General features: G+C 39.2%; 1 protein-coding gene across 1 annotated transcript in view; it reads left to right on the top strand.

The window, feature by feature from the left end:
- LOC129720210 (small conductance calcium-activated potassium channel protein-like) overlaps window positions 1-19,833 on the top strand; it is a 161,995-nt gene extending 142,162 nt beyond the window's left edge. The window contains exons 2-5 of the mRNA XM_055671658.1: window positions 6,773-7,802; window positions 18,681-18,728; window positions 19,642-19,743; window positions 19,801-19,833. Coding sequence (XP_055527633.1) covers window positions 6,867-7,802; window positions 18,681-18,728; window positions 19,642-19,743; window positions 19,801-19,833 — 1,119 coding nt within the window. The 5' untranslated portion in view covers window positions 6,773-6,866. The remainder of the gene's footprint in view (window positions 1-6,772; window positions 7,803-18,680; window positions 18,729-19,641; window positions 19,744-19,800) is intronic.
- Window positions 19,834-25,555: the final 5,722 nt, after the last annotated feature.

Below are 25,555 nucleotides of genomic sequence, written 5' to 3'. Positions count from 1 at the left end.
TAGGAGCCAACTGGACATCTGTATAGAAAAAGTTTGGAAAAAGTGGTTTTTCCCATATAAAATCGTATGGAAGCTCTAAAAATCGGGCGCAAATCGGGCGTTTCACCGATCGATCTGAAAAGTTACACAGTTGTTATAGGACCCATAAGGAACACGAAAAGTGCATGGGAGCGAAAAAAATAACACCATCGCTTTTTTCCCATATAACCGTGTCCCAATCAAATGTCCATACGTGTGAGAAAGTACACCATAGTTCATTGTCTCGCACGAGAGTGATTTCAGATTTCACCGCGGTGCTTTCAGGAAGCTCACCAGATAAAAGTCGTCCGCCGTTCTCTTCCAGCATGTGCGTTGATTTGCTCTTTAGTGTGAGAGCAGTTGTTTTCGCACTGCAAGATGTTCTCCTGCACTCTAGAGGTTTCTGAGGAGAATACACAATGATCAGCAGTAGGCAAAAAATTATATAACAGGGCATTGCCAGCGCCGGGGCATCATCCCGACTCGGGAAATACTCATATTCGATGGTATTCGGCAAATTTTGGTTCTCATCCACACACCCGAAGCCAACATTTTGGATTCAAAAATGGCCTCTGTGGTCGTTTTCAGGTCTCTGGGTATAGTTTTTATTTCGAAACTGCTCATATGACGAGGTTTTCGGTCAATTTATTTATTTTATTGTTTATATGGCTGCTAGAAGCTTAGGTTTTAAAGTAGAGAAGCTACTGATTCTTCTGGTGTTAAAATAATCGAAATCTAATGAAAATTGTCAAAGTTACAAGAATTTCAAATCGTGGGTACCCTGGTACCCAGTCGGGCATGTAAGAGGTAAAACTCCCTCTCCCCCATTGACACCCTTGTTACTATATAAAAACTAAAATCATCAAAAGTTAATGACCTTTGAGATGTCACAGAGTCTTATCACTTTTGATTGCAGTGAAGTATGGAATTTCGTCTTATGAAACCTAAAAAGGTATCCGGATTTCTTGTCGAGCACATAACGGTTAAATTGAAAATCAAAAAATATTACTCATGCAGTCTACATCACATTTACTCTTCAAATACTGGTTTTGTTGACATACTCTCTTCAAAAGATATTTAGTATATAAAAAACTGTTAAGAATGACAACAAGTTTTAGTTTGTATCTTCGCCGTTAGTAGTGCTGCAAAACATAACTTTTCAGTCTTACACTTTAGAGAAATGGAGTCTTCAGCAAAGTTGTAAATAATGCTGTTACAAGAAACTTCGCTTAAAACTTTTTCCATCTTATTTCTGTTATTTTTGACACACAACGATTCGTACCAGACTAGTTCTTAAAAGCTCGATTTTTATGAATATCTGAAAAACGGTAACATTAAGAAGGCAACAATGGTCATTTAAACACCTAACTTTGTAGAAGACAGAAAAAAGATATCTACTACACAAACCGAGTTATTGCCGAAAGTAAGTTCAAACTCGATTTTTTTTATTTGAAGTATGGAATTTCGTCTTATGAAACCTAAAAAGGTATCCGGATTTCTTGTCGAGCACATAACGGTTAAATTGAAAATCAAAAAATATTACTCATGCAGTCTACATCACATTTACTCTTCAAATACTGGTTTTGTTGACATACTCTCTTCAAAAGATATTTAGTATATAAAAAACTTTTAAGAATGACAACAAGTTTTAGTTTGTATCTTCGCCGTTAGTAGTGCTGCAAAACATAACTTTTCAGTCTTACACTTTAGAGAAATGGAGTCTTCAGCAAAGTTGTAGATAATGCTGTTACAAGAAACTTTGCTTAAAACTTTTTCCATCTTATTTCTGTTATTTTGGACACACAACGATTCGTACCAGACAAGGTCTTAAAAGCTCGATTTTTATGAATATCTGAAAAACGGTAACATTAAGAAGGCAACAATGGTCATTTAAACACCTAACTTTGTATAAGACAGAAAAAAGATATCTACTACACAAACCGAGTTATTGCCGAAAGTAAGTTCAAACTCGATTTTTTTTTTATTTGCTCCCCAAATACTGGTTTAATTGAAGTACTAAATATATAAAAAGTCTCAAAGAATAATAATAGCTCGGTCGGTTTAGAAGCTATCCTTTTTGTGTCTTCTACAAAGTTGTGTTTTAATAATGTGCAAATCTATGCAGAATAATGTTCTTCGTCGCCTTCTAAATGCTACAGTCAATCAGATATTCAAAAAAAAAACGAGTTTTGAAGACAAGAGAAGGTAGAAGTAAAAAAACTTTAGCAAAGTGTTTTGTGACAACATTATCTACAACTTTGTTGAAAACTCCATTTCTCTAAAGTGTAAGACTGAAAAGTTAGGTTTTGCAGCGCCACCATCGGCGAAGATGCAAACTAAAACATTTCGTCAATCTTCAAGAAATTTCATGTAAGAAATATCTTTTGAAAATAGTACGGCAATAAAACCAGTACACTAAAGTCTTCATCAACGAATAAATCATTAATTCCGCGTAAAATAAAAAAAAATGCTGAAAGTCATTGATCATATCTGTCAAATGCTTTCGAAAAAACTCAATAGCAGTGTTACTTCCAAATGTAGCTGAAAATCAACAAAAAAAATTTTTTTTTTTAATTTTGCGCTTTCACATAACCTCTCAACATCATTTTTTTAATCCGCATAATTGAGATCATACTCTGAATCATAATAAATCGTTACATCGGATGCTATTTCAACTCTTTAATTTAAATAAAAAGACATGAAATATCAATGACAACCGCGATTGATGTGACATTTCAGTTCCTAGTAGGCGGCGAAAGGTCAAACATTCAAAGCGACAGCATTCCAAATTTTTGACGTGAAATGAAAATATTTTCTTTAGCTATTCACCTTCTAGGAGGTTAAACTTCTCAGGGCTCGCAGCAGGAATTTATCGTGCATTGTGCTATCGAGCGATCGAGTCAACAAGGAATTGCATGTTTCATCAATCTAATGAAAAAGTTTGTCGTTCGCTCCGCAGGGAACGCGCTAGAATACAAACTGACTGTCAGCTGGCTTTAAACTGAAGCAAACATAAGCAGGACAGAAAATCGATGCAAATGATATGACTCTATTGGACTACATTCCAAACCTTATTGAACTTTAGGGCAAATCCTGTTGACTTCTCATGGTAAATTGAAATGCTGATGGGCAGCAAATTATTCAAATTATGCAAAAAGTTCTTATCAGCAATACTACGTACACAGTGCAAATTGCTGTCGCAAAGGCAGGGGCATTGAAATTTCAGAATTGAATGGTGCAAAATAAGAGATTTATGCAATGATTCCCACCCAAAACGATTTAAATTTGTACAATCGTTTTTTGCCATTGTTTTGGGTCAGAACCAGTGGTTTTAATAGGTTTTCCATCTACACTTATTACTGTACGTAATAATGTAAAAAAAAAAAAAAAACATTTTTAAATAGAACTAAGCGGAAAGACATCTCTGCTTCTCTTTGTAATATGCATACTTGCAATAAAATTTTATGTTTAAAAGCAATTTCAAATGGGCATTCGTGCATAATGGACGTATTTAATGTATGTATTATACAAACAAATTCGATTGACTTTTCGCTTAGTGCATGAGCGATGTTCATCGTATTTGACATTAGATATGGTTCACCTTGCCAACAAACATAACCCGATCAGAAGAACATAACTAAAAAATTACAAAATTATATCAACGGGAGATACAAATAACTTATTTTGACACGATTGTGCATTTTCCCATTTGCTTTCGATAACAAAATTGAATCAGAATGAGTTATAATAACAAATCCTGAAATGAAGTTGTTCTGAAACAAATCTAACAATTTTTTCGTCATTATCAAAACCTGTTGTTTATAACGATGGTTGTTATTACATTGTTCTATGTGCTATCTAAATTTGTTAGAAAGCTGATACGTTAGTAACAAAGTTTGATATGGGTTTGAAATTAGTAGAATATTTTTTGTTATGGTTTCTGTTATTTTAACACCTAACGGGATCAAAATTAAAACACAACCTGAAAGGTTTTTCACATAACAAACTAACAGCCTCTGTTACATTTTTGTTTTGTCTTTCTGATCGGGAAGCTACAACCATAGTAGGTCATCGACAAGAGCACGCACCTTGCATTTACATCAGGTCCTTTTTTCTCTCGCCATAAACTCATGGTTTGCGTAAATGACAACGCAGCGCCATAGGGAATTCACTGAGGACAAATAGGGCGAAAAGTTTGCTGGAATGGAAAAAAACGCAAGCAGCCATCAAAGATCACATCACTAGTAGAAAAAAGGTTTAACGCCACACTTCACACAATCAATACAGCTGTCAGGATGCTTTTGTCCTTCCGGATTTTATACGTCCCTCTTGACATGAGCTTCAATATTACTCACATCCTAGGCAAGCAGAAAAGGAAATCCGACCGGAAGACTTTATCACAAATAGATTATATTGAGTCAATCTGTGAAACATACAAAAGACTTTATTAGCTTACAGTTTTATGCCAAAGTCTTAAAAACTATTTTGTAGTTTTGGCGCCTGGAATGTATACTTTGAAAATAAAAAAAAATCGATTGTATATAATGTCGTTCACTTCTAATATAAGTTGAAAATTAACTTTCATCGGCAAAATAAGCATGTGTAAAAAGTGCAAACTGCCACTTGTTTACGCTATCAGTATACGTTCGGGATAGCTAAAATGAACGAATGAGATTTCCTTAGCAAAGCACCCAACAGAGAACATAAGAGTAGATTATTTAAGGCCAACGTAGGTTGTTCTGAAATAGATAACGTTTTTTGGAATGAGTGAAACATTTGTTTGTTCGGGGTTCTATGACCTTTTTAAATACTATAAACACATTTTTCTATTTCTGTAGTAGTGAACTTTATCAGATCTACAGGCTTAAATTTACAAAACATGACGTGCACTGGTGAAAGGTACTATAAAACACCTCGTTAATTAAGATTATATCTTAACCCGGGTAACGTCTCTCCTGACGAACCAACTAACTAAAATAAAACTGATTTCGTGCAAACACGGACCATAGGCCGTCTTTGATCGTTAAGATATTTCTTGATTATTTTGAAAATATATCTACATGGTGCCGTGATTAAACAAAATTTGGATGGTCTCAGTTCTGGGACAACTGTAGAATAAAAACCAACAGTTGAAACATTTCTTGCTACTTCGTGAAACGGTCGAAACAAAAAATAAAAAATAAGTGTTATACAACTTCGGTAAAGATATTTTACCAATTAAACAGCAGCTTCTAATATAAAGAGCTTTGGCGCTCAACGGCATTGTTTTTAAATAACCCCGAACAAAATAATCATTCTATCAATTTGTTGTCAGCCCATTCTATTTAAGACTTTTCCATATTTATGAGACCGGGTAGGCAACAAAAAAAGTTCGAGTGTGTTACCAAAATCGGACGGGTCTGTATATATACACTCTGAAAAGAATGGACGTAAAATTTACCGGGAAAAGTGGCTGATTCTCGTCCACCTTCTTTTCACGTAATTTTTGCCGATTTCTCGAAAGCCGACCATGTGTCAGTGTGTTAGTGTCAACTTCATTGTCAATCACCTACGTGTTGGTCAGGTAATTATTACCTGATTTTCACGTACCTTTTTCACGTGATATTTAGGTGAAATCGTAAACAGAACGCTTAAACCCCACATGATTTTCACGTACTATTTACGAGTTATTCAGGGGGAATCTGCGTGAAATTCAAGTGAATAGAATACACAGCGTGTATAAAAAATGAAATTTATTTTCAAAATATCAATTAGTAAATGATTACTTGCTCAAAATGAACACTTCCGACAGGAGAACATGAATGGCCGGAACAACTGCCAACCGGCGCAGGAGGTGTTCCGCTCGAGACTGACTGTTGACGATTCCAATCATTCAGGAGGTTCGGGAAGAATCCACCAACGAACAAAGTACTCGCTGAAAATTCGAAAGATTTATATGTTTCTTCTGAATACTATTTTGGCTACTTATATTGCGTGTTCACCAATATTAAATTAGCAATATTACTTTTTTGCATACTAAAAATTCACGTAAATACCGTTGTCGGAAACTTCAAACCACAGCCGCACAAACACTAGCAAAGTCAAAACACACAAATACTAACGCGCTGAAACTATCTACATTCTAATTTGACCGACTGAACTGACAGTGAATCGTACGTGGAGATTAGGTAAAAGTTACTAAAGTCACGTAAAATGGCAGATTTTCTTCAGATCAATCACTTACGTGATTTTTCAGGTAGATTTTACTGCGTTTTTTTTTTCAGAGTGTACTTTTAATATACTCGGAAACACTGAAAAGATTTGAAGTTTACCATCAGAAGAATTAATATTTTTAAAGTTAACTCTCTAGACAACTTTTGAAATTTATCTCAATTCACAACCACCATTCCTGAACAATGTTCGAGTTGGAAATTTGTTATTTTTAACAGTATATTAATACAGTGATATTTATCTTTTTCTAATGTTGTTTTTCATTGTTTCGATATATAAGAACGTTTTAGAGAATACGTTACGTGCTGTGAGAATAATTAATTGTCCTCACATTTTTCACGTTTGCCAATTTAATTAAAAATTATACCACTTGAGTGAAGCTAACAAATAATAGTCAATCTCTAAAAAAAATAAGCTCAACCGTTTTCAATTAGTCCACGGCACCGTCCGTCACAATCGCCTTCCTGATTGGCGAAGAGATTAATAATTCACGCCACTACATTGCTTGCTTTTCTCTTTTTCTCCCCGTCGTCTTTCCAGATAGAAAGCTGAACAATCAAATCGTGTGGACTCATCGCGTCAATCAACGCCGGAGGTGAGGAATTCAGCTGGGTAACACAACCGCGGCAGCACCGGAAATGTCCCTGCAAAGCGAGAACGACCCAACAAGCAACTCAGGTTATGGCAGCTCCGATGAAACAGCTTCCCTACTGATGATGTCCGCGAATAGTAATAACAACAATAGTAGCAGCACAACGACAACGACGGGATCAAGTATCATATCAACCATTAGTAAGTCTAGAATGGCATCGCACAGTTCTTTTAACGGACCAACAAATCAACAATCGACGGCAAGTACCGGCAGTGCCAGTGTTGCCATTCAACCATTGCCTGTTATTCTGCCTGGCAATACAAACAATAGCAGCTCCTCTGGCAGTAGTGCTAACAAGCCTATTTTAATACGACAAGACAGAACGTCAACATATCTAGCCAGTCCCCAACTATCGGCAACCGAACTGGGTGGCTCAGAAGAGAGCGGCCAGGGGGACGATGATCAACATAATGCACGCTCTGTGCCCGACATAGAAATGCACTGCCGACTCGATGCACCGGCAATAGCCGTTTCGAACTCGTGCCACAGTGATGGGGGCCGAGGGACGACGGCAACAGGTGCTGGTGTTGGAGCTGGCGGATATCAACTAGTGCCCTACAACAGATGCCGTGCCTGTCGTAACTGTGATAGACGTGCCTCCACCACACCGGTGTCTTCACTGCAACTCACCCGTTCTGTTTCGAAAGAAAGCGTTAGAAGCGTGCTCCACAGTCGACTTACGGTTCAACACTCGACTATCCCGCCAGTGCTGATTACCTCATCACCAACGTCCGGTTCCAGAATCATTCGCCAAAGTTCCCAACCCGAAGCCAGTTCGAATATCTGCTGTGGTAGCCAGTGTGCGCATGCCTGTGCACAACCTAGCTCCTCACTGCGGCAGTTACGCGAACCAGGCGACGGAATCGCTGGCATTGCAGCAGATTCACTGCGAATTAACGGTGGCATGCGGCAGTTCAAACAGGTAAGGCGAAAGATTTCCAACCTTGCATGCATTGCGAATGATTGTGTATTTTATGGTCGTCTAATCTTATTTTGAAACAACAATAATCTCGCAATGTTTCTCATGTCTTTTGGTGTTGTTATGAAGAGTGCTTTTATTGCTTCGGGAATTATATAGAATCCTAGTAAACAATATCGCCTTAAAAACTATTGACTCTCCTAATTTATTAGGTATACATAGCTGGAACGTATTGTGAGTGGATACAGTCTGACATGTTGTATTTTAATGAAAAGATAGACTATGAATACTCAACAACTTTTATTCATTGCATTTGTTTAAATATATTCAACAGTACCTTTTTGCTACCTAACAACTCAGAAAAATTTAAAATAAAAAAAAAATAACAATGAATGTTCGCTCTAACTTTGCTGTAATTCTCTTTATATTATTTTAAAATATACTGTTAGTAAAATTTGTCTAGCTTAGAAATCGAATTTAATTATTTCTGTCTTTATACTCAACATAAGAAAATAAAACACTTAGTTTTACCGCTCTTAAATTTGAGCTGCTATATAAATAAATTGCCTTGGCTTCCTATGTTGTTGTGCATACATATGTGAAGTAAATAAGAAAATGGAATAATGGTAAGCTAAATATGATTAAATGGCCAAATAATTTCTAATTCTGTGCCCCATTCTAATCCACGTTTATAAGATAAATGTTGCTGGTCCTCGAAAGCGGTGAAAAATGATTTATGATAAAAATTGTTAGATTTTCTCTACCGAATACGTGTGGATACCTTAATCACGTACAATACAGTTTCATCCGTGAGGTGAAAATTTCATTCCATCGCTGATGATGAAAACTCTGATTGATGACAGCTTTTATGCGGGTGAAGGCAGCTTTCTATGAAATATAATTTTTTAATTCCCATGTTTTCACTAGCAACGAAACTTTTCAAACTTGTATCTGCGATTTTCGAGTTAGTTTGCATTTTGCTTTTCGATTTTGATGTCTGTGCGAATGAATTATCGCCATTTCCAACCAAATTGTTGTTAAGGTTTCGAGGATCATGCTTCATAGTAAATGGACAATAGTAACGATTATTTTTGAGGTTCGTTGCAAATATATTAAAAAATATTTAATATATTAATGATATATATATATATATATATATATATATATATATATATATATATATATATATATATATATATATATATATATATATATATATATATATATATATATATATATATATATACTGAATAATATTAAATTTAAAAAATTAAAGTAATTAACATATTTATACTACAGTAAAGTGACCAGACGCCTCGCATTTCGCGAAACAGTTCCGCGTTTTAACAAAATGTCTCGCGTAGAAAAACGTCCCGCGAAATGTTCCGCGCTCATCTAAAGTGTACTCACGCCTTTGCAAAGTCCCGCGGTTTCAAAAAAAATTAACCACCAGATGTCACATATTTTCATTGGGACGATTGTCGGTATCGAATTTTCAAGGGCCAAATGTCTTGAAAATGCATGAAACATCAGGATCTGGTGTTATCCCGATAAAACGACTTCCTGGTACTTAGAAATTCCCGAGCTGGGCCAACGGAGAGTTTTCCAGCCCAAAAATTTTTTTTTCCTTTATCAGATTTTTTGAAAAGGGGTAAGTGGGGTAAAATAACCCGCCAAAAATTAATGTCAAAAAACTGCTAAAAACGTAAAATTGCTATAACTTTGAGTAAACTGAACCGATTTTCATGAAAATTGGCATGTTTGTTTTACTTTATAAAAGGAACATTGGAAGTTGCTGTCGAGAATACATGCTGAGAAATTCGCATTTTTCTAAAAATAAATGGTGATTTTCACAGCTGTTTTTCTCTCACCAACAGATCTAGGATTAAAATCCAAACAATACGTTTTGTAGTGCAACTCAAGAGCTTTCATTTGATATATAAAGAAAACGCGCCGTTATAAAGATGCGTGAGAAAATCCAATTTTTCTATAGTATGTTTTTGACCATTATTTTGTACGCATTGTGCGAGAAGCGTTACTCCGCTATAGTTTTTAGTTTTGTTGAAATTTGGCATGCTATGTTAAGTCCGACCCTGGACCAATATCAATAGTTACTAAAGCAACGTTTTCTTAGAAACCTAATATAATATTTAATCAGAATTAAGAGAAAATTTTATCATTCGTTATCAGTTGCTGCTTGAAGAGCTAACACTCGTTAGTTTCTTGTTCTGCGAAATTCATGATTCGAGATCAAATACTTAGAACATGCTAATTATACTGTATAAAATCTAAAGAAGACAAACGAGGTACAACTGAATTCGCAGTGGATTATCACTTATCAGATTATTTCTTAATAAGTGAAACTGCAAACGTAAAAAAAATGCGAAATACAGCAAAGTGTCAAGCTAAAGAGAATATCATGTCTGATTGAGTAAGTGAAAGTTTTGAGAATTTCTTAGTGCAATTTTAAAGAAAACAACAACTGCCGCATCTATAACGGCTGAAACTGAACTGTATTGATTGTTTGCGTAGTTTTCAATCAGGTGAGTGAATTTTCAAATAATTAATTAGGGGCCATCCACATACCACGTGGACAGATTTATTACGATTTTGAGCCCCCCCCATCCCCCTCCGTGAAAAACTGCCCATATAAATTCTAAAAAAATTGTATTGACCGTGGACATTAGCCGAGCACCCCCCCCCCCCCCAGGCTGTCCACGTGGTATGTGAATTTTTTTTTCCACCAACTTACAGTAAAAATGGCTACAAAATGCGCACTGGAATCGATTTCTGCTTGTGGTAAGCATCATGGCCGGTGTAACACTATTTTCCCGAGTGGGTAGTAGGTTCCTGGGTGACAAAGGCATAGCCAGAAAGGTTGGGGGGATGGGGGGGATGGGGGGGATGGGGGGGAGGGGAAGATAGTTGGGATTGATAAATTTCCCATGGAAGGTAATTACACAGACAAACAGACTCGATGACGATTTCATCGACCAGAAAAATAACGATTATTTTGAAATTTTGCTTAGTGAGCAGTGATGCCGCTTGTGTTGCTATAAGCAAGCGTGCACATTCTTTCAAGAAGCAGAGCAAAGCCTTGGTGCTACATTCCGTATCGGAACTCGACCTTCTGTTTTATTATACACAGACTTCGCAGTCAACTGTTAAGTATACAGGACAATTGCGGGGCTAGCGCTATGATTCTTTTGACACTATCAGTCTCTCCCGAGCCGGGACTCAAACATACGACGACTGGTTTGTTAGGCCATTTTTTTTTTTTTCATTTTATCGTGTTACTTCGAGAGTAAGCCGAAAGTAATTACATATGTTACGATGTGAGCAGTTTTTGAACACAAAATTTTTGAGAGCTTGTTTACCCCACTTACCCGTTTTTCCTAAAACCTCAAATTTCGATATAACATTGCATAAACAAACGTAACTTGAAAATTACAGCCCAATTGAAGAACAATGACACAAAACGGAGTAACGCTTCTCGCACAATGGGTACAAAATAATGGTCCAAAACATGTTATAGAAAAATTGGATTTTCTCACGCATCTTTATAACGGCGCATTCTCTTTATATATATCAAATGAAAGTTCTTGAGTTGCACTACAAAACTTATTGTTTGGATTTTAATCCTAGATCTGTTGGTGAGAGGAAAACAGCTGTGAAAATCACCGTTTTTTTATAAAAATGCAAATTTCTCCGCATGTATTCTCGACAGCAACTTCCAATAACCCTCTTTTTGTTCCTTTTATAGAGCAAAATAAACATGCCAATTTTCATGAAAATCGGTTCAGTTAACTCAAAGTTATAGCAATTTTACGTTTTTAGCAGTTTTTTGACATTAATTTTTGGCGGGCTTTTTACCCCACTTACCCCTTTTCAAAAAATCTGAGAATATGCAAAACATTGCTCTATTATATTGATAAACAAACCCTGAAAGTTTCAGCAAAATCGGAGAACCTCGATACAACCTCCCTTGTAAAGGTGGTTGCGGTTCTCGCGAACTGGCTCTTAAATTCAATACCGACAACCGTCCCAGTTCCAGTTCGATATCGAAATGAACATTTGAATAAATGAGGCATAACTTTTTAAAGTCCAATTGAGCTCTACCTTTGTAGGTGAACATTGCTTAAGGATACGAAACTTTTGAACTTGTTTGCAAAACGAAATTTAAACCTCATATGTTTTCCATACAAGTCAAGTCATTGCCACCCTATTATGCACGTGCGAAGAAATGGATTAACCCCCATCCCCCTCGTCTAAAAATTGAATTGGTGTTCGGCACTTACGCCCTAGTTATCTGGTCTCTTTATACTACAGGTAACAAGACTTTATTTTATGTTCTCTTTGAGGAAAAATACAAAGCGAGGTTATTCATACTATCTGGACAAACTTTGACCGTTGGTATATTTCAGGGACGAAAATTTTATATTAAACCAAATGAAAGGCGATGTAAGCAAACAGAACGAATGTTTATTGTCAGCAAAGTGTAACTTTGATTCCTTTCGTACTTTTACAGTTAGGTACGCTTTATTGTCTCGAGCCAAATATTATGTTGTGTTGTCTTGTAAACAATTGCGCCCAATAAAACACATTTAGCAATTTTTACCCTCAAAACTTCAGTTTTTCAACCATAAAAACTAGATATTGTTGTCTAAACAAAAAACCCTGCGTTTTTACGATGGAATAATAAATCTGATATTTGCGCAATTATTGCTGAAATAAAGCCACTAATTGTAGGAGGTCTTTAAAAATTGATTTTATTTAAATTTTAAATAAAAAGTGTAAACGAAATGGGAGTTGATAGTTGTGCACATTAATTAATGTGCACAACTATCAACACCCATTTCGTTTACACATGTCACATATGTGCAAATGTCGATCGCTACAAATCGTTTTTCGTCCAATACGACCATTGTGCTAACAACAAATTTATGATACAGCCCAATTTCGCCGTTTCTATACTATTACCTCCCCGCTCTACTTTCACTAACACTGCATAAACTAAAAAGGACTACAGCAATAACAGATGTCTAACTGCTTTTCGACAAATACTGATCTGCTCCAATAGCTATTTGAGAACCTGTTTCCACATTCGGTTAAACCGCTTCACTGTCCAGCTATAGGTTGCACAGCATATACGCTATGATTGACTTTTAGGACCGTGTTGTGTGGAATGCCAAAAAATCACAAGATATTATCTTATTTGATCCGTGTAGAGAATTTACTTTGGTAATTCCTAGCAGTTTTTTCGTGATGCGCCTCTTTCCATCACAATTTTTAGCACAATTTGCTCAATTCTAATTTCCTCAATAACTAGAAGTTGTATGCGATTGTTTGTTAGTCTGTTCAGCTATTTTTATAAAAAACATAAGGATCTGTAGGTAGAATTGAAATAGACATTGCTTATTGAAACATTGTAGTACTCTATGGAATAACCAAACAGGTAGACCAGGGCATCCGTTTCCATGAAAATTTCATCTTTACGGATATTTACGCAACCAAAGATTTTATGGCAGCTGTAGAATAGTCTCAAAGACACAATTTAAACCACAGGGTTAAGCGTAGAAATCCTTTTCGTTCATTTAATATATTTTCTCACTTCTGCAACTTGTAGTCAATTACTCGTCATAACCGTAACTCCCGAGAAAAAGATTTGTTGCATAACAGCTTATTGAGCATTAACTAAGTCGAAATGTAGCCTAAGGCTGTCTATTTCAGATTATTCTCTAACCAACATAACGTAAACGCAGTTTAAAGAAGGTCTTCAAAAAAATGGTTTTCTTTTTCTTTCGAGGTCAGAAAAGCGACGCAGCGATAGATTCTTTTGCATTTATTCAAAAGTAAGTTTAGACATGAGAAAAATAAATTGATGAAGAGAACAAAATGGTGAACTTATCAACAATTTCTAAGCCCGAATTCAGGGTTTCAGGGGTTCCCTTTTCAGTTGTCCAAATTTGAATTAGGAAATAAAAGTTATAGAAAGACTATAATGGGTGACAACTGAAGCGCAGTATGCAGTTCAAAAAGAAATTCATTTTCCTATCTCAATAACATGTAACATTCAGGCACTGAATAAGGCAATGAAATTTCATTTCATGGGCACGACATTCACAGTCGATTTCGGTAGTTTGACAGCCTTAGCGATCATTCCAACTGACCATGTTGGGTTTTCAACCCAGGTGTGCACAATTTTTTCTTGTCTCTCGAATTCCTTACCTTACCAAACAGTCCCAAGCCGTGGTGTGGCCTTTGCTGTACGTAAGAGTCGTCTCCATTCCGCTCGGTCTATGGCTGCAGATCGCCAGCTCTGCAGTCTGCGTAGGGTCCGCAGGTCGTCTTCCACCTGATCGATCCACCTTGCCCGCTGTGCACCTCTCCGTCTCGTCCCTGATGGATTGGTTTCAAGAACCATCTTTACCGAGCTGTCGTCTCACATCTTTACAACATGCCCAGCCCACCGCAACCTGCCTATCTTAACGGTGTGGACGATAGATGGCTCCGTTTTCCATCTGCAGTCCACCGAAGATGGTACGCAACACCTTCCGCTCGAAGACCGCAAGGGCGCGTTGGTCCTCCACAAGCATAGTCCATGTCTCATGCCCGTAGAGGACTACCGGTCTGATCAGCGTCTTGTAGATGGTTAACTTGGTGCGGCGACGAATTCTACTCGATCGGAGCGTCCTCCGGAGACCAAAGTATGCACGATTTCCTGCCATAATGCGCCGTTGAATTTCTCTGCTGGTATCGTTGTCGGCAGTTACCAGTGAACCCAGATACACGAACTCATCAACCACCTCGATTTCATCACCACCAATTTGAACTCGAGGTGGGAGGTTAGCACTGTCCTCTCGTGAACCCCTTCCTTTCATGTACTTCGTCTTCGATGCATTGACGACCAGTCCAATCCGTTTGGCTTCAGCCTTTAGTCCGATGTACGTATCCGCATTCTTCACAAAGGTCCGAGCCACAATGTGAATATCGTCGGCGAAACCCAACAGTTGAACCGACTTTTGGAATATCGTGCCACTCGTGTTAATCCCCGCTCTTCTAATGACACCTTCCAGGGCGATGGTAAACAGTAGGCACGAGAGACCATCACCTTGCCTTAGACCTCTTCGGGTTTCGAAGTGGCTCGAGAGTGCCCCCGAAACTCGAACTACACACATCACTCGATCCATCGTCGCTTTGACCAACCGCGTCAGTTTGTCCGGAAATCCGTAGTCGTGCATAATTTGCCATAGCTTGTCCCGATCGATTGTATCGTACGCCGATTTAAAATCGATGAACGAATGATGTGTGGGCACGTTATATTCGCGGCATTTCTGCATAACCTGCCGAACCGCGAATATCTGATCCGTGGAGGCGCGGGCACCCATAAATACCGCCTGATCCCCCCACGAACTGCTTCGCAAATGATTATAGTCGACGGCAAAGTATTCGGGAAAGTACCTTGTAGGCGGCGTTCAACAGAGTGATTGCCCGGTAATTGCAGCACTCCAATTTGTCGCCCTTTTTGTAGATGGGACACCCAATACCCTCCATCCACTCCTCCGGTACTCGTTCTTCCTCCCAAACCTTGACAATGACCTGTTCAGCTTCTCGTAGAACTTTCGAGTGTCGTTAGCTTGGTACAGCTCTTCCATCGCTACGCGATCTCGGTCCTCTTACTGGTGCTTCTTCCTTCGAAGGACTGAGTTTTGGCTGTTCCGTGCCTGTCGGTATCGTTCCACGTTCACTCTCGTACGGTGTTGCAGCATTCTCGCCCGTGCTGCATTCTTCTTCTTGACTAACCGTTTGCATTCGCCGTCAAACCAGTCATTTCTATGATTCGGGGCCCTTGTACCTAGTAGCGCTACTGCAGTGCTACCTACAGCGGATCGGATGCTTCTCCAGCCATCTTCAAGGGTAGCTGCGCCAAGCTGCTCTTCCGTAGGTAGCACTGCCTCCAGCTGCTGCGCGTTTTCCTGTGCAGCCTCGGCGTCCCGCAGTTGCTCAATATTTGGTCGCGGCGTTCAACGACGGCGGGTGTTATACACCGTCGATAGTTTTGAGCGCATGCACACAGCTACTAGGTAGTAGTCCGAATCTATATTCGCACTGCGGTAGGTGCGAACGTTGATGATGTCGGAGAAAACCCTGCCGTCGATTAAAACGTGGTCGATTTGGTTCTCTGTCTGCTGGTCGGGTGATCTCCAGGTGGATTTGTGGATACCTTTGCGGGGGAAGAAGGTACTTCGGACTACCTTACCACGGGAGGCCGCAAAGTTTACGCACTGATGGCCGTTATCATTAGACACAGCATGCAGGCTATCTGGTTCGATTACCGGTCTGTACATTGCCTTCCGTCCTACCTTAGCATTCAAGTCCCCAATAACGAACTTAACGTCCCGTCGCAGGCAGCTATCGTGGACCTGCTCCAGCTGCGCGTTGAAGTTGAAGAACCGGCCCTTTGTCCTCAACTTGCACATCCTTGCGTTGATCGGCCCTATCACGCGTTGGCGCATCTTACCCAGTACTATAAAGCCGGTTCTCAGCTCGCTGGTGGTACCACAACTCTGGTAGAAAGTAGCTGCCCGGTGCCCGCTTTTCCATACCTTCTGTCCTGTCCAACAAAGTTCTTGCAGCGCTACGACTTGAAAGTTGCGTGGATGTAGTTCGTCATATATTATCCTGTCGCATCCTGGAAAGCAGAGCGATTTGCAGTTCAATGTCCCAAGTTTCCAATCGTAGTCCTAGCCGTTGCCTAGGTCCATTCCGATTGTTCCGATCCGAATTATCTCTTACGTTGTTTATAACATGTTGTTTTCCGGGGCGGCTCGTTGGGCCTTCCCCAACCCCCTGTCTCGCCGGGGGGCCATCGTGTCAGCTCTGTTGAGAGTCCCACGCTGCCACCAGGACGTTGATTAGCCGCTCCTAACATGGATCAGACGCTGTTTTGAGCCGCACCATCTTGGTGAACAGACGCTCGGGTTGGCGAAGCATTTCCTCTACCGCCGGAATATGGTTAACGCGCCAATGATCGCGTCGCACCTTCTCACTTAGCTATTGTCGGATGACAACATTGCCCAGGCAACATCAACCAGTTGTATACATGTTCCAACCGGCAGTCTAGTGTAATCATATGACTCGTGCAGGTGTGAGATAGGAACTTGTGAGGGCCGAAGCTATGTTTGACGCTCCTTCCAGGTTGTCAACTCCCCATTTGATGCCCAAATTTTTCGCATTCCATCTTGGATAACTTTTCAACGCGTGCACCAATCCTGACAAACTTTTCACCATTATTACCAAACTTTCCAGATCAAAACGCTGTCATTAATTTCTAGGTACAACAACTAGAGGCGCTGCAGTAAATAAAAAGAAACGGCCGAATACTAAGTGGAACAAACCCTTGATGTAGAGGTAGGAGTTGTTGGATAGTAAGCTCTGGACCACACTGAAGTCTATTTTATGTCAACTAGTAAGGATTGTACTGCTGGTACGCTCGGTTCAACCTTTTACCAATTACCAGCCGTTTACCAACCAATTTCAATATTTCAATACCAATATGCTCTGGTAAATCAGCACGCAATTTCTACATTAAGAGAAGTTGATCGCGAATTGTTTTTCAAGAAAAATCAAACAGAAGTGTCTCGATTGGATTATTTAGTTATTTCTTTCACTTTTGAAAACTCTTACCAGAAGATTTGACAGCAAATGATTAGGGTGAGAAAGTGTTTCTCTTCTCTTCTCTCCATCGCAGGTTAAAGTACGTTATAAAGCGAAGGTGTATTTGTTTGAGGACATTTTTTGACAAAAGCTCTTGATAATTTGCGATAGACCCTTCCGAATATGAAAATAATTTACTTGTGTTGTACAGGTGAAAAAGAACGCACACCATTTGAGTTGCAAGCGATAAGCCGCCTTGGAAAGTTGTTGATAAATCTTTCATTTTGTTTTTTATTCTCTTATGTCCATATTTACCTTTGAATAAGTTCAAAAGATTGTTTCACTGTGTCAATTTTTCACCTAGAAAAAATGATGAAAAACCATCTGTTCTGAAGCCACTGATAAGATAACTTTATCAACACGATCAGTAGTTTAATAATTCGCTATCGTTGAAAGATAACCATAATAGTTTTATAATAGTATTTAGTAGATAGTATTAAATAGGAATTCAAAAATGCCAACAAGTTGCAAGCAGTAATTTCGCGTTTTTGGAAAATTTTATATCGTAGAAAAGATCTCGATTGTACGAAGGTCCCTTCTATTGATCAAAATCATATTTTATTTCTTCATGGAAGAGATATTTATACCAATTGTTTCACAAAAAAATTTACTTGGGCATGATATCCTTGAAAACAATTAATTTTTGGAATTAGTAAAAGAAAAGTTTAGAGCATGATAAAAAATGAGGCGGTCTGAAGAGAGCTGAAAAGGTAACTAAAAACAAGGTCTTTGTTCTTCAACTGTTAGTTTATACTAAGCTCGAATCGAAGTCTATCACTCATAGTGCTAAATGAGGTGAAACTTTAATTAATAACTAGAAGGAATAAATTCAACACACTCGTAATGGTTGTTCTTCTATAACAGTATTGAATAACCCGCTTTGTCATTCAGAAAGGAAACTTCTCTCATAAGATTTGCTCGGGAAGAGTTTTGCAAACGCCTTTACGGCCTATTATTATTTATCATAGATCTAAACATCTGTCAATATCCCTGATTTATTCTTCAACTATCTCAAATCTACGTGTCTATCCTCTCAATGCTGTATCTTTCATCTATATAACTATAATAAACTTTTTTCTCTCCCCTTCTATTCATTGCTTTATTGTTATTTTTCAACCTTTCCTATCTAAATCTACTGGAAAAACTGACCTTTGGCGAGTACAGCTGGTGGCGCGCAGAAAGGAGAAGGAAAAGGAAAGGGAAACGGAAAAGGTGTGTTTACCCCAGTGTGCCGTCGTAGTCGAGAGTAGTAAACACCGACACTTCAGTGTGATAGCGTCAACGTAGAACGTGTGCACACGCTGTATGGCCAAGGTTTTCCAGCCTTTTCTTAGAGATTTTTTGTATATACATTTTTCAGATATATTTTGGAAAAAGAGTACGTTGAAAACGACCAAAAATTATAAACACTAGCGCTTTTGCTCACGTCTATAGTTAATAGCAACTCATAAATATAAAGTTACTCAAATAGTTTTTCATCTGAATATTTAATTAATGCGGTAATAACAGCTTAACTTATTTAAGTTGCTACTTATTATTCTGTTCATTTTCCTACTAGACTTAGACTTAGTCTTTTTCTTTTTTTGTTATTTTCTGCTTCAGTATAAACAGTATTATTTTAAATCGACAGATCGGTTTATTTTGAACATGGTAAATAAAAATTTACTTTATCACATTCACATGGTTGTTTGTCAAGGTCATGCATTTTAAATAAAAAAATATGAGAAATCGAAACACAGACCTCGAAACTATGTTGTAGGAGATGCTTCTACAGTCGTGTAAAAAAGTAAAAACATCCTTTAAGTACCATCACAACAAATGATATCTGTTGTGCTTTGCGTTGGCATACTGTGAAGATTTTTATAAGTTGCGTATCTTCTTCTTACAAGATTAGAAGCTACTTTGTATTCTGTAAGCCTGTGCTGGCTCCGAGTGAAGAAAAAATCAACCAACATTTTCCTCTTCTCTGTTTTCTCTCTTTTCTCTTTCTCGTTTCTACTATGCGATCTGTTCTTCAACCGTCGAAACTAACTCGAATGTAACTATACTTTGTGCAACTACGCGTTGTTGTAACACAAAACCTCATCAATGACATGTCCTAATAAACTTGCAATTCTCGCGCAAGGGTGTGCTACTCTGCCCACAGACTTTATCGCAAAGTAGGAGAACTCGTCTGCGGAGGGCTTTCACCGAGGCTACGAATGAAACTGTCAATTACGCTAGAACGGTATTTGAACTTGTTTATTCTACTTTCTTGCAACACGCTGCTACTATTACCCAACAGACTGTTTTCGTCAATCAATTCCCTACAGGGTGATTACGGTTGCTTGTCAGTATAACAAATACTCATAAAATCGAAACAAAAGCATTATATTCCACAGATGTTAACTTTCTTTGAATATACATGTGTTTGAAGTGATTTAATAGTGAAGCATTTTGTTCTTTCGATCTTACTTAGCATTCACCCTCAAACAAAGTAATCCAAGGGATTGAGATTTGGCGATAAGGCAGGGCTTTCTCTTGTGATGATATTTAACGGGGTAAATTCAAGCAACGCCCATGTTGCAATGCTTGCGAAAAATGATAAAGAGTATAATTCCCTTGGAATGTAGTTTCCATCTGGTAATACTTCCGGCGCATGAAGCCACAATTGACTTCTGAACATGTAACATTAGTGTTGATTTCCACCCGTGTTTTGATCAAAAGAATTGAAAGCTTGATATTCCATAAAAGATAACCCTAAACACTTTCAAAATATTCTGAACCCTCCTAATATTTTTGGGAATGTCGGCAAGCTTGGCTGCATATACACGATCAATTCATTGATTGAGTTTCAAATCTTTGGCGATTGATCTCTCCGATTGTTCAGAATTTCGGCGAGTTTGTTATTCTAACCTGGGCAGAGGTTCATATCAACTCGTTTCGTTTCCCATTTTTTGGTGCGAAAATGATCAAAGTTTTTTCAAATATAATGTGATAATCAGTTCTCGTTATACTTGCATGACTGCAGTGATACTAGAACAAACAAATGGCGATCAATGATCAACGGAAACTCTACACAATTGGTCAAACAAAATTTTGCCCGCAAAACCCAACAACTAACACGCAACCCTAATCGCCCTGCAAAACAATTGCAACCATTAATTTCAATATACTACTGTTAACTCTATTCGCTATCAAACAATCTATTTCTACCTTGTTGATTAGATCCTGTTTCAACAACATGTAGCTGCTAATGTATGCAAACGTATACTGTTAAGAAGGCACAGTTATAAAGTTGACTCCTATATACTGTTAGCAAGTTGATAATTGATCGTAGCTCGGTAGTAGTGCTGTTCAGTAATTGTGTTTCTCCTGTTCGAAAATACACAATGGTACTAAAATACGCAAAAACTAGGCAAATTCTTTCGAGGAGTCGTGTCTCATAAAAAACATGAAACAAATTTAGGTGAACATTTCGACAGACAACACTAAACATATTTTAACGATATGTGAGAACACTTTTGACACGTCATAATAAAAACTGATGTAATTGCCAAATGTCATCACGAAATACCGAACGAATTTGCGTACGTGCGTAACATTTCTAGCGTTTGTATTTTCCAGGATGTTATGGTTGACCTTAGTCTTTTGTAGTTCCTTTGCGCTTCCGCTTGTCGACCATAACCGTAGTGCCTGGGCTTTAGTTTCCCGCTCGATACATTCCTTGGTCTTAAGGAGCACACTTTGTTTTTCCCCCAAATCCCTGGCAACACTTTGTTACGTGTAAACACCTGCCCTTCAGTGATTTAGACATCACATCAATTGTTCGTAGGATGACAGCACCCAACACGCTATGTAAATAATACGCTAGCCAACAGTAACATTTCTAGTACTAAACAGTGGTTCACAGAAGTAATTATGGTTACATAGGTTTACAAATTGACTATCAAAACGATTTTACTACATATCCATAGAATCTAGTGAACTATCACAAAGCATCCACAGCAACAAATCTGGTAAGTTTTCTGTACCATAGATTTATTTTGTTAATCGAGAACCTTTACGCGAAAAAATGACGAAATGGCGAAAAAACAATAATACCGCTATTGTATTGTGTTGTACCAATAACATGAGAATTACCATGATAAATATAGTAATAAAAAATAACTTTAGGGTAATTCTCGCTGAAAACATCATCTTGGTTACAGTATATTTTTGTATTTGAATGATTAAAATTGATGGAAGAATGAGAAAACTGATAATCTGAATGATATTGATAGACCCCTCGGGCATTAACGGTATTTATAAAAGTTTTATTTTGAGCAATTCTTGATATTTTTATTGATCTATTCTCTTGATTTTATCATTGAGCTTTTCACAAACAGCTCGTCGTTGTAAAGAGAAAGAATAAAGCTTATATATTGAGTAGAAAAAATGACCGCCATCTTGATTTTTTTTGTTGGATTTTATGAGAAAAACGTATTTTGAGCAAGTTTGCAACAACCGATTTTTAATTTGACACCTCTGTTGGAAAGTATTAAGTGCACTCACGCACTGTTATTTCTGAAACTCTGAAGGGCAAAATAAACTCATTGCTCATTAAATATTGTGCATGTATCTGAAAGCATCTTCTCTTAAACACTCGAGGTTTAGCACAAAAAACTGGTAAAAACACTTAAAATGCAAACTTATCTTCTATCTAATCTATCTAAACAAAATTGCAGCTCTGTCTGTCTGTCTGTCTTATCCATATAGGCTTGGAAACTACTAAAACGATTGGCGTGAAATTTTGTATATGTGGGTTTTAGGGGCCGAGAAAGGTGACTAAGATAGTTCGAGACCCCTCCCTCTTCTGGAAGGGAGGGGTCCCGTACAAAGGAAACACAAATTTAGGCACATCTCGAAAACTAACCAAGCAAATGGAACCAAATTCAGCAGGTGAATATTTCTAGGGGTAACAAACATTTCCATAATGTTTCAAACCCCTCCTTATTCTGGAAGGGAGGGGTTCCACACAAATGAAACAGAAATTTCTGCAAATCTCGAGAAATAATCAAGTAAATGGAACCAAATTTGCATGTGGAAGTTTTTGGGAACAAAAAATATTTTCATAGTTCGACACGCATGCTCCACTTCTTGATGGGAGGGCTCTTATACAAATCAAACACAAATTTCTATGGTGGTCCCTCAGTAGGGGAGGTAGGTTTCCCATACAAACTGAACAGATATTTCAACCAGGTTTACCGAGAAACAGCCTTAAATTATCGGGTCGATGCACAGAAGCCAAAACTCGACTCCAGACGCCATTGTTAAATTTAAAATTAAAACTTCCGGTTTTTATCCAGAAAATGTCTCCAAATACCATTTAAAAATCCAAAATGGCGACTTCCAGTTTCTTGAACCAGAATGACGCTTACTTAACTTAACTTTACTTCACTTTTTTGGCTAACGGACCGTTCACCGGTCTAGAGCCGAACGAATTAGAGATGCCCAGCTTCTTCTGTCTTGGGCAGCCGTTATCCAGTCTCCCCGTACACCAGCAGATCGTGCATCTTCTTCCACCGCGCACATCCACCGCGTGCGAGGCCTACCACGGAGTCGACGGCCACTTCCTGGTTCTCTACTGAAGATAGTTTTGGCGGCTCTCTCGTCAGGCATCCTGGCTACATGTCCAGCCCACTGAAGCCTGCCCCGCTGTATTACCTTCACTATATCAGCATGTTTGTATACCTGGTACAACTCGTGATTCATGCGTCTGCGCCATACTCCATCTTCCAGTTTACCGCCAAGTATCGATCGCAGAACTTTACGCTCAAAAACTCCGAGCACTCGTCGATCAGCTTCCTTCAGCGTCCATGCTTTATGTCCGTAAAGGGCCACTGGGAGTATCAGCGTCCTATACAGCGCTAGTTTTGTGCGAGTTTGCAAACTACGGGACCTTAGCTGGTTACGCAGACCGTAGAAAGCGCTGTTCGCAGCTGCAGCTCGTCGTTTCACTTCACGGCTCATATCGTTGTCACATGTCACAAGCGTACCAAGATAAACGAATTTGTCAACCACTTCATTATCTCCACCTCTGCACCATCACCACGGGGACTCCCACGCTCTCTGCCAGCTACCATGTACTTCGTTTTGGCAGAGTTGATGACAAGTCCCAATCTCGCTGCTTCTCTCATAAAAGGTACGAAGGCCTCCTTCACGGCCTTACGGTTGATACCGATGATATCGATGTCGTCCGCAAAGCCAAGAAGCATGTGAGATTTCGTGATGATCGTACCGTTTCTTTCGACGTTTGCTCTTCGTACTGCACCCTCAAGAGCGATGTTAAACAGTAGATTTGAGAGCGCATCCCTCTGCTTCAGTCCATCCAACGTTACGAACGCGGCTGATGTCTCGCCAGCTATCCGCACGCACGATTTTGATCCCTCCAGTGTCATACGACTCAGCTTTATTAGTTTCGTAGGGAAACCGTGTTCCAGCATGATCTGCCACAGCTCGTTTCTTTCCACTGAGTCGTATGCCGCCCTGAAGTCCACAAACAGATGGTGAGTCGGTAAGTTGTACTCCCGGAACTTATCGAGGATCTGTCGCAGGGTGAAGATTTGATCCGTCGTGGAACGCCCTTGTCGAAAACCAGCCTGGTATTCGCCAACAAAGGATTCCGTTAACGGTCTCAATCTGAAGAACAGGATACGGGAGAGCACTTTATATGCGGAGTTGATCAACGTTATCCCTCGATAGTTGCCACAATCCAATCGATGGCCCTTCTTATAGATAGGGCATATGATGCCTTCCAACCAGTCGTTCGGCATTTGTTCATCCACCCAGATCCTAAGTATTATCTGGTGGATCGCATAGTACAGCCGCTCGCTTCCCGCTTTTAGAAGTTCGGCAGGGATACCGTCCTTCCCAGCGGCCTTGCCGTTTTTCAGCTCACTAATCGCCTTTTTCACCTCCTCCTGTGTTGGTGGCACCATAGCTTGTTCGTCACTCATAATCGTCATCCTGTTCCTGCTCTGCTCATCCGGCTCCTCACCGTTCGATAGCGCCTGAAAATGCTCCTTCCACCAGGTTGCAACCATCGGTTTATCAGTAAGCAGGTTGCCGTCCTTGTCATTACACATGACCGGCACCGGGAAATTCCTGCTTCTGACTCTGTTGACAGTTCTATAGAATCTCCGCACGTCGTTTTGAGCATAGCTGTCCTCTGCGCTGGCGAGCACCTGCTCCTCGTACTCGCGCTTCTTCGGACGGTGGGTTCTATTTTCAGCAGCTCTTGCCACCCTGTACCTCTCTCTGTAAAGAGAATGGTCTTCCTATTCTGATGCATCTAGGGAATGTTAATGCCGCTTCTACGGAAACCAAATGTGCTCTTTTTTCTCAACATTTTGCTAGCTTGTTTGAAAACCGGGTGCCCACTGCGGAGGAAATAGACATCGCTGTCAGTCTAGTACCAAGAGACGTGATAGATTTCGACGTATTTAATATTAACGCTACGATGGTTGGAGCTGCATTACAGAAACTGAAGCAGTCCTATAAGCCAGGCCCCGATGGTATTCCCTCTTGCATCTTCAAAAAGTGCAGCGCTTCTCTGACTGCTCCCCTTCAGGCGATTTTCAATAGATCACTTCAACATCAAGTATTCCCATCGGAATGGAAGATTTCCCATATGCTGCCGGTGCACAAGAAAGGCGAAAAGTCCGACATCGCTAATTATCGTGGCATAACCTCTTTATCAGCTGGATCAAAATGCTTCGAGATCATCATGAAAGATATGCTATTCAGCTCTTGTAGGAGTTATATCAGCATTGCTCAACATGGATTCTACCCTAAACGCTCCGTGGACACTAATCTGTGCGAGTTCACATCATTTTGTATCGGTGCAATGGATGGTGGAGCTCAGGTTGATGCAGTATACACCGACATCAAAGCCGCATTTGACACCGTTAATCACGGTATCCTCCTTGCTAAGCTGCATCGTCTTGGAATGTCCGACAATATTTGCAGCTGGCTTCGCTCATACCTGAGCAACAGACAGCTCTTCGTAAAAGTTGGAT

This window comes from Wyeomyia smithii, chromosome 2, assembly GCF_029784165.1.
Source record: "Wyeomyia smithii strain HCP4-BCI-WySm-NY-G18 chromosome 2, ASM2978416v1, whole genome shotgun sequence".
Taxonomy (NCBI): domain Eukaryota; kingdom Metazoa; phylum Arthropoda; class Insecta; order Diptera; family Culicidae; genus Wyeomyia; species Wyeomyia smithii.
Note: the sequence above shows the minus strand (reverse complement) of the source record. Positions and strands in the feature narration are given on the sequence as shown.